General features: G+C 46.9%; 3 protein-coding genes across 6 annotated transcripts in view; 1 reads left to right on the top strand and 2 right to left on the bottom strand.

The window, feature by feature from the left end:
- The window catches only part of IQCE (IQ motif containing E), an 82314-nt gene that overhangs the window by 44136 nt on the left and 18894 nt on the right, over nucleotides 1-19284 (top strand). For 2 of the 4 annotated variants that reach the window (XM_032259570.1, XM_032259569.1), the window contains exons 20-21: nucleotides 521-642; nucleotides 1772-2206. In XM_032259570.1, coding sequence (XP_032115461.1) covers nucleotides 521-642; nucleotides 1772-2009 — 360 coding nt within the window. In that variant the 3' untranslated portion in view covers nucleotides 2010-2206. Of the gene's footprint in view, nucleotides 1-520; nucleotides 643-1771; nucleotides 2207-3488; nucleotides 4029-19284 lie in introns of those variants that run through there. The other 2 variants (XM_032259571.1, XM_032259568.1) reach the window with 2 other exon arrangements.
- Nucleotides 4852-11675, bottom strand: HAVCR1 (hepatitis A virus cellular receptor 1). Its single transcript, XM_032259526.1, has 4 exons — nucleotides 11644-11675; nucleotides 10844-10924; nucleotides 8126-8454; nucleotides 4852-5231 (listed from the first exon to the last, which is right to left on the bottom strand). Exons 1-4 carry the CDS (start codon nucleotides 11673-11675, stop codon nucleotides 5047-5049), a joined length of 627 nt encoding a protein of 208 aa, XP_032115417.1. The 3' UTR covers nucleotides 4852-5046.
- Nucleotides 10435-19284, bottom strand: part of HAVCR2 (hepatitis A virus cellular receptor 2) — a 51536-nt gene continuing 42686 nt past the window's right edge. Inside the window, exon 8 of the transcript XR_004263125.1 lies at nucleotides 10435-10901. The gene's annotated coding sequence lies outside the window, so the exon portion shown is untranslated. The remainder of the gene's footprint in view (nucleotides 10902-19284) is intronic.

The raw sequence follows: 19284 nt of genomic DNA, 5'->3' as shown, positions 1-19284 counted from the left end.
TAACATCGGGTGGGCGCAGGCCGTCCCAGCGGCTGTCTCCAGAGCTGCCTCTCTCACACTCCAACCACTGAGAAAGCGCAGGGCACCGCCCAGCCTCCACATCCCCGCTTGCCCAGCAGGCGTCCCCCATGCTCCATCCCTGGCCACGAGGGCCATACAGGCCCCTCTTCACAGGCCCTGGATGGGTGTGGCTTTAGGGCCAGATTGCCTTGAGCTGCCCGAGAGTCAAGTAGTTCCATAAAGATGTAGCTAAAAACTACTAAAGCCAGGCGCAGGCCATGCTGGCCCCTCCTCTGTAAGGAGGACAAGTGTTTGTTTCAGAATCTCTACAGTTTAAAACTTCAGAACCTGCTGCCAGGAGGTTTCTCACTGACCAGCAATTCCCAGGGGGCAGGGCCACCTGAAGGGGAAACTGAGCTCTTCCTGTCTCCCTGACACCCAGGGTGCACTGGGGGTTGAGTTCTGGGAGCCGGTAGGGGGCTGCCACCTGGTCATCTTCCCTGCTGTCCTTGCACCACAGAGCTCTCCCGTGCCCCATGTTGCAAGCCCCATTGCCCCGGCCGATGGCAGCTCTGCACAGGAGGAAGCCATTGTCATCATCCAGTCTGCTCTTCGGGCACACCTGGCCCAGGCCAGCCACAGGTGAGTTGGGGTCACAGGGACACGGGACACAGATGCCGCGCGGGACACTGCCTGCTGCAGTGGGCCTGGAGCACTGGGCACAGGACCCGTCACAGGAACTGGAGCAGCGCCTGCCGCCTGCCAGCAGGACCTCAGTTTGGGGCCAGAGTAAAGGCCTCATGTCCTGAGGACTCCCTGCCGCGCCACAGACGTGGAGTGGACTGGAAGTTCTGATTCTCAGGGAGAGGCTTTTCCAGAGTCCCTTCTTCCCTACTGGGAGGAGACCAGCTGAGGAGCTTCAGACACCACAGAGCTCAGGTCACCATCCATCTGTGGTGTGGCTTTCAGCTGTGCTGATAAGTCATCCCTTTGTAAAGAAAACTGTGATGTGATCTCATTGTTGGACATGGCATATGATAGGCGACTCGTGCAGGGTCTAGATGGCAGCCTTCCTACTGGCCTCCTTGGCAGCTTCACTAGGACTCTCTTGGTGGCAGAAAACCCCTTGAAGTGAACCTGGGCAGAGGGGGAGTTCAGTAAGGGGAAGAGACAGCCCCGCTCCCTCACCCCCCTCTGCGTCACCTCGTGTGGGGCTCATGCCCCTCTTACCATGGACACTGTGGTTCTAAGCCTCCATGGCAGAGCCACACAACCAACCAGCACTTTCAAGTGGGCAGTTTCCCCCTACAAGGCTGCATCTGCATCTCATGGTCCTGACCCCATGTGACCTGGAACATGCTATGGATTCAACTGAGTCAGGGACCCATCCCTGGGCAGGGAGCCCCAGCCAGGACGTAGAGGGCCATGCAACCTGTGTCCACATCACCTGGAAATGGCAGCTGCCTGACCCAGACAGGAGACAGGGAAGGGAGCTGTCTGAGGCCCTTTATAAAACTGAACTGGCCTGACGTCAACATGGGCCCTGAGGAGATGGACAGGGGACATACGTGTCTGAGGCTCTTCACAACCAGACATGTCAGGATCCTGGGCGCATCTAGGGTACAGGGCTGGCCTCGGGGCTCAGGGCTGGCCGTGTCTTTGCTTTTATTGGAATACTTGCCTTTAGGCAAATTACTGAGCCCTGCCGTAAACCTCAGAGAGGTCTGAATTCTCTAAAGTCAGAATCAGTTGGAGTTTTCTTTTTTTCTAGTGCTACCAGTAAAAGAACCACCACATCAGCTTCTGCTAAGAGGAGATCGGCTTCAGCCACACACAGGGACACCTCCTTGCCACCCTTCCTCGAAGCTCCTCCTGGTAATTTCATTCATTTGGATTATGGCACGAGGGCAGCTGCTCTGCTGAGGTCTAAGCCAAAGAGTAGCCGCCTCCAGGAAGCCTGGGCTGTGTTGGGACAGAAAGGAGGAGTGTCCCATCTGGAGCTGCCTTGAACTAAGCATCGCCTTATGCCAGGAAGGCTCCTGACAGGGCCTCCCTTGGCCCAGCTTGCTCCTTGTCCCTGGGACTGTAGAGGTCCTTGCTGTCTGTCTTTCTGCTCTCAGCTCCGTTGGGACCAAGGCAGCTTCCTCCTTTGGGCCAGCATTTCTCTCGTTTGTTCATTTGCTAAGTAAAACTTTGTTATTATTTCCTTTTCTACTTTGTTAAAGGCCAAAACCACTCAGTGAAGAAGTCCCTGGCACTGCAGGATGCCACACCCTCATATGAGGCCTCATCCCTGCTCTTGCAGTGGTGTGATCTCGGCTCACTGCAACCTCCACCTCCCGGATTCAAGTGATTCTCCTGCCTCAGCCTCCCCAGTAGCTGGGACTACAGGCGTGTACCACCATGCTCAGCTAATTTTTGTATTTTTAGTAGAGACAGGGTTTCACCATGTTGGCCAGGATGGTCCCGATCTCTTGACCTTGTGATCAGCCCACCTCAGCCTCCCAAAGTGCTGGGATTACAGGCGTGAGCCACCATGCCCAGCCAAAAGCCCATCTCCACCCCCAAATTTCTGCTGCTCTGTGTGGACTTGAGATTCCGTTCTTATTCTGCAGTTAGAAACCCCTCACTGACACTTTTCTGTAAACAGAGGCTGAGTGCAGAGGCGTGGTGTTGAGACCAGAGGCTGTCAGGAGATGGACAAGTGCATCTTGAGACCCTGTAACAAGTGTGGCATACAGGGCTGTCTCACATGCGAAGTGTCAGGCCAAGGGCTTTGCTGTGCGGAGTCCTTAGGTCTCCAGGGTGGAGTTGGGGAAGGACAGGGTCCACAGGACAGCAAGAAAACCCACAAAGGGAGTGGCTCTTCTGAGCCCAAAGGGTGAGGGTGAGGAGGGCTAGTGGGCAAAGGAAGGATGAGGCCTGCCCAGGACCACAGGGCCTGCAGGGCCTGTCCATGCAGGGACCATGTTGGCCAGGATGGTCCCGATCTCTTGACCTTGTGATCAGCCCACCTCAGCCTCCCAAAGTGCTGGGATTACAGGCGTGAGCCACCACGCCCAGCCAAAAGCCCATCTCCACCCCTAAATTTCTGCTGCTCTGTGTGGACTTGAGATTCCGTTCTTATTCTGCAGTTAGAAACCCCTCACTGACACTTTTCTGTAAAGGGACACTTTTCAGTGTCCCTGCAGGACAGGCCCAGGGAGCTGGTAGCCCCTCAGCACCACTCCAGTAAGTGTGGCGGGCGGAGGCCTCGCTTTCCCAAGGAGATCCCTCCTGTGATGACACAGAGGGAGTCACGAGAAGAGGCGGAGCCTGGGCCTGCAGCAGACCTGGAGGCCCCAGTGCCTTCCTTCCCCAGGGGGTCCCATTAGGGGCTTTGTTTTAGAGAATCTCCTGCATGAGCTAAGACTTTTACACCACAATTTGTCCTGACAATCACCATGTATGAAATTACATTTTATTCGTTTCAGTCATTTCTTAACCTAGTTTCATCAGAGCTAGAAAACTTTGAACTTTGATATTCTCTCCGAAACCTCCATTTGTGAAGCTCAACAAAAAGATGAGCAGCCCTGGGGTTTCAGGGAAAATGTACAGACACGCAAAGCCTGAAAAGCCGCCGAGCCTGCCTGTGACTCTCGGACTCTGCAAAATGCTGTGAATTGTCCTCCAGGAGCTGATTCTGCCGGCCTCACCAGACTCTGCACGGGTGACCTTTAGCAGCTTTGATCAGGGCTAAAGCCTGCATTGATGCTGCCCTTTTCTCTTGCTAAACGCAAGTGATTTTAAAGGGGCAGGTTCATCGTCCTGCCTGAAAGCACCATTATGGTGCCCCAGGGATTCAGCTTTACCGACCTAAGGAAATGTCTCTGTGAAAAGTATAAATCAAGCTTTTGTTTGAGCTGTTTTTTTTTTTTTTGTTTTGTTTTTTTTTAGGAGAAAAAGGAGATAGACTTGAAAACTGTTTTTAATTTCATAAGGTTCCCTTTACAATTCAAGAGAACAATGACCAAAACCTGACTCAACCACTTTCTATCTGTGTAAATTTCTTTATTCTTTCTCTTTTCTTTCTTTTTCACTCTGTTACCCAAGCTAGAGTGCAGTGGTGCCATCATGGCTCACTGTAGCCTTGACCTCCCAGCCCCAAGTGATTCCTCCACTTCAGCTTCCCAAGTAGCTGGGACTAGAGGCATGCACCACCATGTAGAGACAAGGTCCCACTATGTTGCCCAGGCTGGTTTTGAACTCCTGGGCTAGAGTTATAGGCCTGAGCCATTGCACCTAGCCTCTATCTGCATAACTGCCAACAATGAACTTTTAGACTCTATGTCTCAGTTCTCACAACTATAAATCACACTACAGTGGATATAATTAACCTAAGAATTAAATGCATAAAGCATGATGTCTAGTACATGGAAAACAGTAAATGTTAGCTTCTTCAAAATCAAAGTCTGCCTTCAGAATGGACTAAGTGCTCTCTTCAGAGCTCTTCATGAAGACAGAATCTCATTATCTGACCCTGGTTCTCTGGCATTCCCCATGTTTTCATCATACCTAAGTGAGTCAGATCCACACTATCCCCATTAATGTCCTACATCAGTGGTCCAGCTATTTTTGGTTAATAATCAATTTCTTTGAGAATCTGATAAAAAGCTCCCCTTCCACACTCTGTTGAAACCTGTCTTCTCCTCCCAAACTCCATCTCTCTCTATTCCCTTCCAATCAGGGTGGAAGCTGCTTTCCTCTCCTGGATTCTATCTTTCTGGATTCTCTCACTCAGTGTGAGAGTTAGCTGTTTCTTTCTCTTCCTCCTCCTGTTTCTCTCTCTCGCTCTCTAAATAAATCATTTTCTAACAACAACAACAACAACAAAGCTGTGGGTCCCCTCTCTCCAAAAAAGCTTAGTGGTACAAAAGATGCTTATAACTTGGGAGCTGAGGAGGATCACAAACCCTGAGGAGACCCTGAATGAAACCCAGGTACACCCCTCACTCTAGACTGTCCTTCTACCTTGATGCAGTGCCCTGGATGAGCTGCAGCTCCTCATTAGAAGGCCTCTGGGCTCCCAAACACATCTGTTTTACCTGGTTCATGGTTTTGCGTGGGCAATGGCATTGGAGGAGCAAAGGCAGACACTGTCATTGTCGTTGGAACACTCGTGGCCGTTGGAACAGTAGTGCTCATTCTAACAGTTGAAACAGTCGTGACAATTGGAGTAGTCATGACACTGGCTGGAGTGAGAAATCAACATGAGAGTGAGCGTGAGTCAACCAACAAGAAACAAGAGTCTCAGGCTGGAACTGTACCCTAGCACACCAATGACAGACTGTCCCTAAGTGGTATTATCTCCCCTGAACTCTCAATCTTGGTCATTGCCCAGCTAGAATCTGTGACAGGGAAGGGCTTTGGAGACATGCCCCTCCTTCCAAAGAAGAGCAGATGTATTGAAAGGTGTATATTCAGCAAATAAAAACACACACCTCATATTTGCATAGGAGCACTTTTTTTGGGTCAGGGTCTTACTCTGTCATCCAGGCTGGACTGCACTGGCATGATCAGCAGCAGCAGCTCACTGCTGCCTCAAACTCCCAGGCTCAAGCAATCCTCCTGTGTCAGCTTCCCAAGTAGCTGGGACTACATGCAGGCATCACCACACCTGGCTAATTAAAAACAAACAAAAAACCCACCTTTTTTTGTAGAGGCTGGGCGTGGTGGCTCATGCATGTAATCCTAGCACTTTGTGGGACCAAGGTGGGTGGATTACTTCAGCTCAGGAGTTCAGAGTTCAAGACCAGCCTAGGCAACAGGGCAAAACCCCATCTCTACAAAAAATAGCCAGGTATGGTGGCACATGCCTGCAATCCCAGCTACTCAGTAAGATGAGGCACAAGAATTGAACCCCAGAGATGGAGGTTGCAGTGAGTTGAGATGGGGCTACTCCACTCCAGCCCGAGAAATAAAAAAAAACCCCCTCACAAAAAAAAAAAAAAAAAAAAAAAAAAAAAAAAAAAAATCAACCTGATCCTGATCACCCTTATAAGGGAAACAATCCAAGTCAAAAAGCTAAGAGACTGGGGCTGTAGCCTTGTGACCAAAAAAAAAAAAAAACTAAGAGACTGCAAATTAAAGTTCCTCTTAATTAAAATGAAAATAGAGACAAAGTTTATTAAGGTCATAGGTATTGGGTTCTATTATCATTGTAAGACCTTAGTGGAAGAAGAAGATTCATTAAGAAAAAGCAACAGCCAGGTGTGGTGGTTCACGCCTGTAATTCCAGCACTTTGGGAGGCCGAGGCAGGCAGATCAGGAGTTTGAGACCAGTCTGGCCAACATGGTGACACCTTGTCTCTACTAAAACTATAAAAATTAGCCAGGCATGGTGGTGATGCCTGCAGTCCCAGCTACTTGGGAAGTCGAAGCAGGAAAATGACTTGAACCCGAGAAGCAGAGGTTGCAGTGAGTCAAGATCATACTACTGCACTCCAGTCTGGGCGACAGAATGAAACTCCATGTCAAAAAAAAAGAAAAGAAAAAGCACCAGAAATGAGGAAATCCTCAAGAACCAACTTCTTTCCTCAAATGGTAAGAAAAAATAGTATGGCCACATAAAGATGATAAAATAGAATGTTCCCAGATTTTGGATTTCATGAACTTCTTAAAAACAACTGGTGAACAGGTGTTGGAATAGAAATGGTTCCATCTAAAGTCACTTTAATTTTCAGAAAAGCAATTTTTGTGACATGATGTGAGACGTGTCTCGAAAAATCCAAGTTTGGGCCATGGGGAAGATAAAACCATAAGCTTATGCAATGTACGTGGTCAGCAAGATTGTGCTGACAGTTGTTAAAGCTGTAGATGTATCTACAAGCAGTGACTTATATTTCCTACTTTTTATGTTTGAACTCCATTATGTTAAAATGTTTTTTAAAAAAAAGGACATTTTAACATTCTTCTACAACATATCTCATTTTTTTAAAAAAAGGACGATTCCTCGGCCAGGTATAGTAGCTCACGCCTGTAATCCCAGCACTTTAGGTGGCCCAGCCTGCTGCCTGGGTAACAGAGTAAGACTCCATCTCAAAAAACAAAGACAGTTCCTTATTTTTAAATTTTTTTTTGAGATGGAATTTTGCTCTCGTCCAGGCTGGAGTGCAATGGCACGATCTTGGCTCACTGCAACCTCTGCCTCCTGGGTTCAAGCAATTTCCTGTCTCACCCTCCTGAGTAGCTGGGATTACAGGCATTCGCCATCACACACAGCTAATTTTGTATTTTTTAGTAGAGATGGGGTTTCTCCATGTGGTCAGGCTGGTCTTGAACTCCGGATCTCAGGTGATCCACCTGCCTCAGCCTCCCAAAATGCTGGGATTACAGGCATGAGCCACCCACTGTACCCGGCCAGGACAGTTCTTTAAGGTGAATAAATAAAATTCACAGTATTTTACTATGGAACAGTAAATGCTATTTCATGGACCAACTACTACGTTTGAAGTACATTTGGCCCTCCATATTTGTGGGTTCTATATCCGTAGATTCAACCAAGACTTTGGCTGGAAAATGTATGGGGAAAAAAGAAGGATATGTTGTCTGCTGTACTGAACAAGTATACACTTTTTTTTGCTTGTCATTATTCCCTAAATAACGCAGTATAACAACCAATTGCATAGTATTTACATTGTATTAGGTGTTATAAGTAATCTAGAGATGATTTAAAGCATATGGGACTATGTGCATAGTTTACATGCAATACTACACCGTTTTATATAAGGGACTTGAGCATCTGCAGGTTTTGGTATTGAAGGGGTCCTGGAACCAATTTCCCACGGATATCAGGGACAATTGTACTGCTTTAGGAGATAGTTTGCTGATTCTAGCCTGACCTTGAATTTCATCCACACAAAAGTGATTCTATTTCCCAAGAACAAGTGTTTATTTAAAAACAGGATTTATGGCTAATGCCCTTTTCGACCTTAGCCGACGTGCACCCAGGTGAATTAAAAAAATAAAATAAAAAATAAAAAAAACAGGATTTATAGGAACCTCCTGTTTCCCTATTAAGAAAAAAGAAAATACTACCAAACAGAAAATTCTATTAACCAGCAAGAAATATCAAAGAAAAACTTACGTGGTATAATCTCCAATGATATGGTGATTCTCATGTCATTGAACCATCCCCTGTTCTCAACATGGCAACAGTACAAGCCACTGTCAGACACAACTGTATTTTGTAAAGTCAAAGAGACATTCCTTTTTGAAAGGTCCCCCAATAGCTGATAGCGTGAGTTCTTCCAATAGTTGACATGGGTTCCATTTGTCCAGACAATGCTATTTGTGCACAGCCAAGTACATCCGCCTCTCTTCCAGCATGTGGATGTGACTGCTCCACAGCTGTAGCTGCAGGGTAGCGCGACAGAACGACCTGCCACTGCACCGACACTTAAGAAATTACAGTATCTGCAACGAAGAAAAGACAAACTGAGAACGAAGCCTCAGTATTTCCTCTCGGCTGGGCACCGCAGCTCATACCTGTAATCCCAGAACTTTGGGAGGCCAAGGTGGCAAGTCAACTGAGGTCAGGAGTTCAAGAGCAGCCTGGCCAACATACTGAAACCTGGTCTCTACTAAAAAATACAAAACTTAGCTGGGTGTGATGGTAGGTGCCTGTAACCCCAGCTACTTGGGATGCTGAGGCAGGGAGAATTGCATGAACCCAGGAGGTGGAGGTTGCAGTAAACCGAGATTGCGCCACTGCACTCCTGCCTGGGCTGACAGAGCAAGACTCTGTTCTCCGATGCAAAAAAAAAAAAAAAATCTTAATTTTTTTTACTTGTTTTACTTTATTTTTTGTCTTTTTTTTTTTTAATGTTTTTTGACTTTTTAAAAAAATATTCAATTTTTTTTTTTTTTGAGGCAGAGTCTCAGTCTGTCACCCAGGCTGGAATGCAGTGGCCTGATCTTGGCTCACTGCTACCTCTGCCTCCTGGGTTCAAGCAATTCTCATGCATCAGCCTCCCAAATAGCTGGGATTACAGACAAACACGACTGTGCCCAGCTAATTTTTTTCTATTTTAGTAGAGACAGGGTTTTGCCTTGTTGCCCAGGCTAGTCTCAAACTCTTGGCCTCACGAGATCTGCCTGCCTTGGCTTCTCAAAGTGCTAGGATTACAGGAGTGAGCCACTGCCGCCCTACCTTTATTTTACTTTTTAACTTATGTTTTAACTTTCTTCTTTGTATAGTTTGTTCTGTAAGTGCTAGGATTACAGGAATGAGCCACTGCCGCCCTGTTTTTATTTTACTTTTTAACGTATATTTTAATTTTTTCTTTGTATAGTTTGTTCTATAAGTTGACTTCATTTCATTTTATTATTTATTTATTTTGAGACGGAGTCTCACTCTGTTGCCCAGGCTGAAGTGCAATGGCACAATCTTGGCTCACTCGAACCTCTGTCTCCCAGATTCAAGCGATTCCCATGCCTCAGCCTCCCAAGTAGCTGGGAGGCTAATTTTTGTATTTTTAGTAGAGACGGTTTCAATATATGGCTCACGCCTGTTATCCCAGCCCTTTGAGAGGCTGAGGTGGTTGATTCATGAGGTCAGGAGTTTAAGACCAGCCTAGCCAAGATAGTGAAAATATAAAAAAATTAGCCACGCATGGTGGTGGGAGCCTGTAATCCCAGCTACTAGGGAGACTGAGGCAGAGAATTGAATGAACCCAGGAAGTGGAGGTTGCAGTGAACCTAGATTGGGCCACTGCACTCCAGCCTGGGCAACAAAATGAGACTGTCTCAAAAAGAGCTCGGCACAGTGGCTCACGCCTGTAATCCAAGCACTTTGGAGGCCAAGGCGGGTGGATCACCTGAGGTTGGGAGTTCAAGACCAGCCTGACCAACATGGTAAAACCCGGTTTTAAAAAAGAAAAAAAAAATTAATAAAAAAAAGAAAGATTGTCCAATTGCACTCCAGACAGAGTGAGACCTCATCAAGAAAGAGAGAAAGAGTCCGGGCACAGTGGCTCACACCTGTAATCCCAGCACTTTGGAAGGCTGAGGAGGGCAGATCATGAGGTCAGAAGATCCAGACCATCTTGACCAACATGTTGAAACCCCTGTCTCTACTAAAAATACAAAAATTAGCTGGGCATGGTGGCATGTGCCTATAATCCCAGGTACTCAGGAGGCTGAGGCAGGAGAATTGCTTGAACCAGGGAGTTAGAGGTTGCAGTGAGCCAAGATTGTGCCACTGCACTCCAGCTTGGAGACAGAGTGAGACTCCATCTTTATTAAAAAAAAAAAAAAAAAGGGAGAGAAAGAGAGGAAGGAAGGGAGGAGAGGAAGAGAGGAAGAGAGAGAGAGGGAGGGAGGGTGGAAGGAAAGAGAAAGGAAGAAAGAGGGAAAGAAAGAAAGAGAGGAAGAATTGAATGTCGTTGAAAAAAAATCAAAAGGCACAAAAGCATACAAGGAGGGTTAACTCTCCCTCCACCTCCCATCCTCCACCGCATCTCACAGTACCCAGTTACCATTACCTATGTACATGTGTTTATGTATATACATCTAGCCATTCCTTTTTTATTTAAACACAAATGGCCACATGTGACACACTGTGCTGCATCTTGCCTTGTTCATTTAGCCATGAATGTTGTAATCCATAGCAGTTAAGCAATTTCTTTGGCATAAAACTTTATTCTGGTCCTGCTCACTGGTTAACTCATAGCCATCCAATGGTGCCCAAAGAACATCTACATTCAGCCACCACCACCGTCCCCTCCCCTTCCCCTACCTCATCCTCTTGGCTTCTAACCCCCCTTTACTCCCTTCTTCCCGCTGAGGGCGTGTACTCACTTACCTGCTAGAAGTAGCATGAGGCTTAAGACGACCACCTGAGGATGCATTATGGGGTTGACCTGAAGGAAAATGAGCAGACAGACTGGTTGGTACCCCCCACCAGATGGTATCCGATTAAGTCTTAATTCTCAGATTGCGACTTCTCTTTTCACCCAACTGGATGATTTATATGAGCCTGCTCTGCTGGGAATGAGACAAGACCACACACAAAACGGCTTCAGAGCTCTGTTTGTTAGTTTTCTGTGGCTGAGAGCTCTGTGCCTTCCAAAGGACAGGGAAAGCTGTCTGCAGAAACAGCCCCTGATTTCCCAGCTTCTTCCCCTCTTAGAGCCTCCAAACCGACTCCTGATTCTGATACAGGAAATTGGGGAACAAAAAGGAAACTGGAAGCAGAGAACCAGTGTGGCTCAATGGCAGCACGAGAGCTAAGGCCAGCCTTCCAGTGGCAGAGATGCACTTGCTTTTCTGAGTAAACTGGGCCTCTGATAGATGCGGGGCTCTTCCTGCTCAGTCGCCACAACTCATCCCTAGTCTTAACAGTCACATTACCAAGTTTGCCATTAGCAAGAGGAATTGAGAGTGAATGTGAGTCACTGCACCTAACCTTTCATCCTCCGGACATTTCAGACTGCACCTTACCAAGGGATTTCAAGACAATGCTTCAGAAAACTGGAGCAAGCACGTTCAGATCCAAGCTCTCTCACTCACAATGCTGGGTGACCCTGACAGTTCCTGAACCTCTTCAAACCCCTATTTCCTCAGTTGTAAAATATCACTAAAAATACTTCCTCTATCTCCCACCGGGGATTGGTATAATAAGCAAAAACAACCATGGACGAACTTAGAAAACTAAACCTACATAGGCACTAATAGCACTAGCTAAGGATTTTGGAGACGTTATTACAGTATACAGCAGGCTCTATGTCAAGGACCCACATGCATTAAATCTGGCTGTTGAATTCTGCTCTTAATCATTAAACCATACAAACATGAGTAAGCTTGCCTAGTACTTCATTAACTCCTCTTCTGGTCTAAGAATTCAGCAACTTCCAAGGAGGCAGTGGTGCTCTGTATCTTGCAGCTTATGACAGGCTTTGTGGGAAAGTGGATAGTCTTGGCATACTGTGGCTGTGGGTCTCAGACTACCAAGGAGTGGGAACCCCTGACTCCGGCAGCCTCTGTACTCTGACATGATATCTGATGCTACTAACTGGTGACCCAGATGAAATTTGGCCTGCAAGTGTTTTGTATGGCAGCATTTAAAAATGCATTTCTTGGCTAGGCGCACTGGCTCGCGCCTGTAACCCCAGCACTTTGGGAGGCCGAGGCAGGTGGATCACCTGAGGCCAGGAGTTCAAGACCAGCCTGGCCAACATGGCAAAACCCTGTCTCTACTAAAAATATAAAAATTAGCTGGGCATGGTAGTAGTTGCCTATAATCCCAGCTCCTTGAGATGCTGAGGCAGAAGAATCGCTTGGACCTGGGAGGCAGAGGTTGCAGTGAGCAGAGATCACGCCACTGCACTCCAGCCTGGGAAGAATAAAACCTCATTTCAAAAAAATAAAAATAAAAATGAAAATTCATTTCTTGCTGGGCGCAGTGGCCCATGCCTGTAATCCCAACACTGGGAGGCCAAGGCGAGTGGATCACCTGAGGTCAGGAGTTTGACACCAGCCTGGGCAAAACATAGCAAGACTCTCTCTCTTCAAAAACCAAGAAGATTAGCCAGGCCTGGTGGTACATGCCTGTAGTCCCAGCTACTCAGGAGGCTGAGGCAGGAAGATTGCTTCACCCCAGAAGTTGGAGGCTATGATCATGCCACTGCACGCTAGCCTGGGTGACGGAGCAAGACCCTGTTTCTTAAGGGAAAAGAAAAAGATTTTTTTTAAATTTGATGTAATCCAAGTCTACCACTTATTACTAATACATTGAGTGAATGGGACATGAGTCAATGTACTAAGGATATGAAAAATTCGGAATTGTGCAATCGGGCAGGGACATGGGTAAGTAACTAATGAAATCAGAACGAGGTAAATATATAATCAGACCACGTCATTCCCCACTTATAACCCTCTCATGCCGCTCTCAGAAAAAAAAAAAAATCCTAAATCTTTACTCAAATTACTGAAGCCCTGGTGATCTGGCTCTGACCTGCCCCACAGACTTCTTCCACCACTCTCCCCTGATCACTCGGCCCCAGCCACGAGAGCTTTCTTTCCAACCTGCCTCAACCCAACGGCCTTTTTCCTGGCTGTGTTCTCCGTCTAGCTTCCCCCATCCCACTATTTTCACTTTTTTCCTTTTCATTTTTATCCCGGCTTAAATGTTACCTGCCTGAACATTTCACTGGCCCCTCAATCTAAAGTAGCCAAGCAGTCCCTCTCGATATTATTACCTTATTTCCCTTAATCCATTTTATCTGTGTGTGTAACACACGTGGTGTCTGTCTCTATTCCCTCCTATAGAGTGCTGTCCACTAGAATTTTGGTAACAGAGTTATTCTGTGTGAGTGCTGTTCACTACAGTAGCCACTAGTCACATAGGACTATTGAGCACTCTAAATGTGGCAAGTACAGCTAAGGCAATTTTTTTTGTTTTGTTCTGAGACAGAGTGTCACTCTGTCACCCAAGCTGGAGTATAGTGGCACAGCCTTGGCTCACTGCAACCTCCATCTCCTGGGTTAAAGTTATTCTCTTACCCCAGCCTCCTGAGTAGCTGGGACTACAGACGTGTGCCACCACGCCTGGCTGATTTTTGTATTTTAGCAAAGACAAGGTTTCACCATGTTGTCTAGGCTGGGCCCAAACTCCTGGCCTCAAATGATCTGCCCACCTTAACCTCCTAAAGGGCTGGGATTACAGGTGTGAGCCTCCATGCATGGCCTAAAATTTTTTATTTAATTTTATTTTAATTAAAATTTTGGATTGCTTGAGCCCAGGAGACACAGAGTCTTCAGGGAGTTGAGATGGCACCGCTGCACTCAAGCCTTGGATTACAGAGCTTCCAAATAAATAAATAAAATTTAGGCCAGGTGCAGTGGCTCATGCCTGGAATCCCAGCACTTTGGGAGGCTGAGGCAGGTGGATCACCTGAGGTTAGGAGTTCAAGACCAGCCTGACCAACATGGAGAAACCCCATCTCTACTAAAAATACAAAATTAACCGGGTGTGGTGGTGCATGCCTCTAATCCCAGCTACTTGGGAGGCCGAGGCAAGAGAATGGCTTGAACCCGGTAGCTGGAGGTTGTAGTGAGCCAAGATTGCACCATTGTGCTCCAGCCTAGACAACAAGAGTGAAATTCCATCTCAAAAAATAATAATAAAATTTAAATTGCCACACATAGTGACTATGTTGCATAGCACCCAACTCCAGACCATAAACTCCTTGTAGGCAATTTAAGTATTAATTGAGACCAGGCACAGTGGCTCACACCTGTAATCCTCCCAAAGGAGGCTGAGGTGGGAGGATCACTGGAGGTTAGAAGTTCCAGACCAGCCAAGGCAACATGGTGAAACCCTGTCTCTACTAAAAATGCAAAAATTAGCCAGCCATGGTGACGGGTGCCTGTAATCCCAGCTGCTTGGGAAGCTGAGGCGGGAGAAACGCCTGAACCCAAGAGGCAGAGGTTGCAGTGAGCAGAGATCACTCCACTGTACTCCAGCCTCAGCCACAGAGTGAAATTTAGTCTTAAAAAAAAAAAAAAAAAAGGCCGGGCACGGTGGCTCAAGCCTGTAATCCCAGCACTTCGGGAGGCCGAGGCGGGTGGATCACAAGGTCAAGAGATCGAGACCATCCTGGTCAACGTGGTGAAACCCCGTCTCTACTAAAAATACAAAACATTAGCTGGGCATGGTGGCACATGCCTGTAATCCCAGCTACTCCGGAGGTTGAGGCAGGAGAATTGCCTGAACCCAGGAGGCGGAGGTTGCGGTGAGCCGAGATCGCACCATTGCACTCCAGCCTGGGTAACAAGAGTGAAACTCCGTCTCAAAAATAAATAAAAATTAAAAAAAATAATAAAAGTATTAATTGAGGCTGGGGGCGGTGGCTCATGCCTGTAATCCCAGCACTTTGGGAGGCCGAGGTGGGTGGATCACAAGGTCAAGAGATCAAGACCATCCTGGCCAACATGGTGAAACCCTGTCTCTACTAAAAATATAAAAATTAGCTGGGCGTGGTGGCGTGCGCCTGTAGTCCCAGCTACTTGGGAGGCTGAGGCAGGAGAATTGCTTGAACCTGGGAGGTGGAGGTTGCAGTGAGCTGAGATCGCGCCACTACACTCCAGCCTGGTGCCTGGCAACAGAGCGAGACTCTGTCTCCAAAAAAAAAAAAAAAAAAAAAAAAAAAAAAAAAAAAAGATTAATTGAATAGATAAACAAATGGAAACACAAACCCATAGGGAAAGACCATTCATTTTGATGACAGGGTGTTGGGGGTGGGAAGAATTTCTAAAAAAGTGACATTTGAGAAGAATGGGTGGAAAGTGTTTCAAGTGGAGGAAATCATGAGCCAGAGAGAGCCAAGACAGGGACGTGGAGCCAAGGCTCTGAGATGCTACGTAACTGTAATCGCATAGGATTGAAAGTTCTGACATGAGACTATCTCCCATGAGAGATGCCTGTGTCCTAAAGACTCCCAGATAATATAGCACAGTGGACTCTTTATGAGCTATACAACCTCCATGAATCATACTCTTTAGGGCCAACTTCATGACCCCCTGAAGTATGCATCCCAGTTGCGGGGTATCCTTCGGGTGGGGCTGGAGGTGACAATACTTGGGCACCAAAGCTGAATTTCCAGTCACTCACTAGAGAACTGCATCGGTGTAAAGCAAAATTAACAGCAGTGAATTGAAATGATTCAGAACCTGGGCCAGGCACGTGGCTCACACCCTTAATCCCAGCTACTCAGGAGGCTGAGGCAGGAGAATCACTTGAACCCAAGAGGCAGCGGTTATAGCAAACCGAGATCGCACCACTGTACTCCAGCCTGGGAGACAGAGTGAGACCCTGTCTCAAATAAATAAATAAGAAAATAAAATCGTTCATTGTTCTTTCCTGCAACCCCCACTTACTTCCCTGCTGTCTCAGCACACATCTTATCTCCAGCTCCAGCCTCCCACAAAACAGTTCAGCTGCTCATATTCCCCATGCTCTCACCACAGCAAGGCCCCCTCCACAAGTAGGGACTCAGCAACTCCATGTCATTGTACCTGTCAATCTCTCCCTCATCTCCATCACTTTATGTTAGGCCTCTATAACCCAGACTGCTGCCATTCCCTCCAAAACTGTCTTCCTACCTTCCACGTCTCTTCCTGCCCTGTCCACTGCCCTAAGCTAGTTATTTTCCTTCACTTACTCCTCTGATTTCATAACAAGTAATATGTTTGTTTTTTTATATCTTTTTAAAGATTATACAAGTTACAAGGTACCTATGTTGATCATAGAAAATATATAAAAGGCCAGGCATGGTGGCTCACTCCTGTAATCCCAGCACTTTGGGAGGCTGAGGCAGGAGGATCACTTGAGGTCAGGAGTTCAAGACCAGCCCGGCCAACATGGCAAAACCCTGTCTCTACTAAAACTACAAAAATTAGCTGGGCGTGGTAGCACGTGCTTACAAGCCCATCTACTAGGGAGGCTGAGGCAAAAGAATCGCTTGAACGTGGCAAGTAGAGGTTGTAGTGAGCTGAGATCACACTCCTGCACTCCAGCCTGGGTGACAAAGTGAGACTGTGCCTCAAAAAAAAAAAAAAAAGAAAATATTTTAAAATACCAAAAGTGTACTCGTTTAACAATTATTTGTTGACGATCTGCAATATGTTAGAAACGATCTATTCATTTGGAATGTACTAATGAACCAAAGACCCCTGGCCTCATGTAGCTTACTTTTTTTTTTTTTTTGAGATGGAGTTTTGAGCTTGTTGCCCAGGCTGGAGTGCAATGGCAAGATCTTGGCTCATCGCAACCTCCATCTTCTGGGTTCAAGTGATTCTCCTGCCTCAGCCTCCCAAGTAGCTGTGATTATGGCCGCCTGCCACCACACCCGGCTAATTTTTGTAGTTTTAGTAAAGACGGGGTTTCACCATGTTGGTCAGGCTGCTCACAAATTCCTAATCTCAAATGCCCACGTTGGCCTCCCAAAGTGCTGGGATTATAGGCGTGAGCCACCATGCCTGGCCTCACATAACTTACATTTAACTGAAAGATAAATATACAGATTTTTAAAACATCACAAAAATGTAATTTATCAGCATATTACAAGATGATGAACGCTAATGCAAAAAAGGGCACAGAGCAGGGTGAAGGTTGTTGGGAAGGGTTGAGGAGGTGCTGAGTTGCAATTTTAAATCAGGTGGTCAGGTTTGGATAGTGCCTACTACTTTTACCAAGAAGGTGATTATTTGAGCTAAGACAAAGAACAAAGGAGTTAGCCAAGACAGGAAAAGCTTTCCATGGAGACAGACACGAAGGGCAAAGGCCTTTAAGGCAGGAGGCTGCCTGTTGTATTCAGAGAGCAGGAGAGGCCAGCATGACTGGAACAGAGCGAGGGACAGGGAGCACAGAGGAGTGAGGGCAGAGGACAGACCTGGCGCTTAGGAACCATTTTTTGAGGATATAGGCTTTCACCCCACATGGAAAGCAGCACCACTGAAGGGGCATAGGGTAATGGGACATAACTTCCTTTGAGAAGGACCACTGTGGCTACTAGACTGAGAAGCAGGGAGACCTGTCAGGAGACTATGGCAAGGTTCCAGAAGAGATGGGTTAGCTGTGGAAGTGGTCAATGAACTTTCTTCACTCAAGCTAGAGTAGCCAGATAGAAATGGTTCACAGCTGTAATCCCAGGACTTCGAGAGGCCAAGGCAGGAGGATTGCTTGAGCCCAGGGGCTCAGACCAGCTTGGGCAGCATAAGCAGACCCTGTCTCTATTACAAAATATATTAGCCAGGCGTGGTGGCATGCAACTTGTAGTAGTGGCCCCAGCTACTCAGGAGGCTGAGGCAGGAGGATGGCTTGAGCCACAGACGTGGAGAAGTTAGAGCAAATAGGATTTCCCATAGGGTATGAAGAGAAAGGGCCTAAGATGACCCAAAGGATTTCAGCCTGAGCTACTGGAAGAGCTGGAGGTGCCAACCAATTGAGACAGAGAAAGCTGCAAAGGCTGGGTGCAGTGGCTCACAGCTCTAATCCTAACACTTAGGGAGGCCAAGACCCTCTCACCTGAGGTCAGAAGTTCAAGACCAACCTGGCCAACATGGCAAAACCCCGTCTCTACTAAAAATACAAAAAATTAGCTGGGCATGGTGGTCGGTGACTATAAACCCAGCTACTCAGGAGGCTGAGGCAGGAGAATTACTTGAACCCAGGAGGCAGAGGTTGCAGTGAGTTGAGATCGTGCCACCACACTCCAGACTGGGCAACGAAGCAAGACTCCCTCTCGAAAAAAAAAAAAAAAGAAAGAAGAAAGCTGCATGACCACAGATTTTGGAGGAAATATTCTGGGTTTTAAGTATGTTGAGTTTGACATGTCTTAGACCCAAGTGGAGACTGCTGGAGTTCAGGAGAGAGATCTGGGTTAAGATACACAGTTACAAGTTATTTGCTTAGAAATGGCTTAGGAATTCAAAGGATGAGATTCAAAGGAATGTCTGATGCTAAGGACTAGGTCCTAGGACCTTCCAGCAATAAAAGGTTAAAGTAAGGCCAGGCATGTTGAATCATACCTGTAATCCCAACACTTTGGGAGGCCAGGGCAGGCTCGTCACTTAAGGTCAGGAATTCCAGCCCAGCCTGGCCAACATGGTGAAACACCATCTCTACATAAAAATAAATTTTAAGGCTGGGCGTGGTGGCTCACGCCTGCAATCTTAGCACTTTGGGAGGCCAGGGTGGGCTGATCACTTGAGGTCAGGAGTTTCAGGCCAGCCTGGCCAACACAGTGAAACCCCGTCTCTACTAAAAATACAAAAATTAGCTGGGTGTGGTGGCGTGTGCCTGTAGTCCCAGCTACTCCAGAGGCTGAGGCAGGAGAATTGCTTGAAACTGGGAGGCAGAGGTTGCAGTGAGCTGATATCGCATCACTGCACTCCAGCCTGGGTGACAGAACAAGACTCTATCTCAAAAAAAATAATTAATTTTTAAAAATTATTTAAGGTTCAGTTGGAAGAGGCACCAACATAGAAATGGAAGAAGCCCAAGGAAGTAGAGAAAAAGCAAAAGGGTACTGGAAGCCAAGTGAAGCAAACGCATCCAAGAACAGGCAGCAATCACGAGTCAAATGCTGCACAGGGAAGGGATGAGATTTGTCATAGACTGAGCAAGCTGGAGATCATCAGTGATCCCAGTATTTTATACTGCAGTAAAAAGTTTACAGGAGTCGGGTGCCGTGGCACGTGTCTGTAGTCCCAGCTACACGGGAGGCTGAGGTGGGAGGATCG

Source organism: Sapajus apella, unplaced genomic scaffold (assembly GCF_009761245.1).
Source record: "Sapajus apella isolate SASKATOON/1434 unplaced genomic scaffold, GSC_monkey_1.0 scaffold110, whole genome shotgun sequence".
NCBI lineage: Eukaryota > Metazoa > Chordata > Mammalia > Primates > Cebidae > Sapajus > Sapajus apella.
This window is presented reverse-complemented; position numbering and strand designations above follow the sequence as displayed.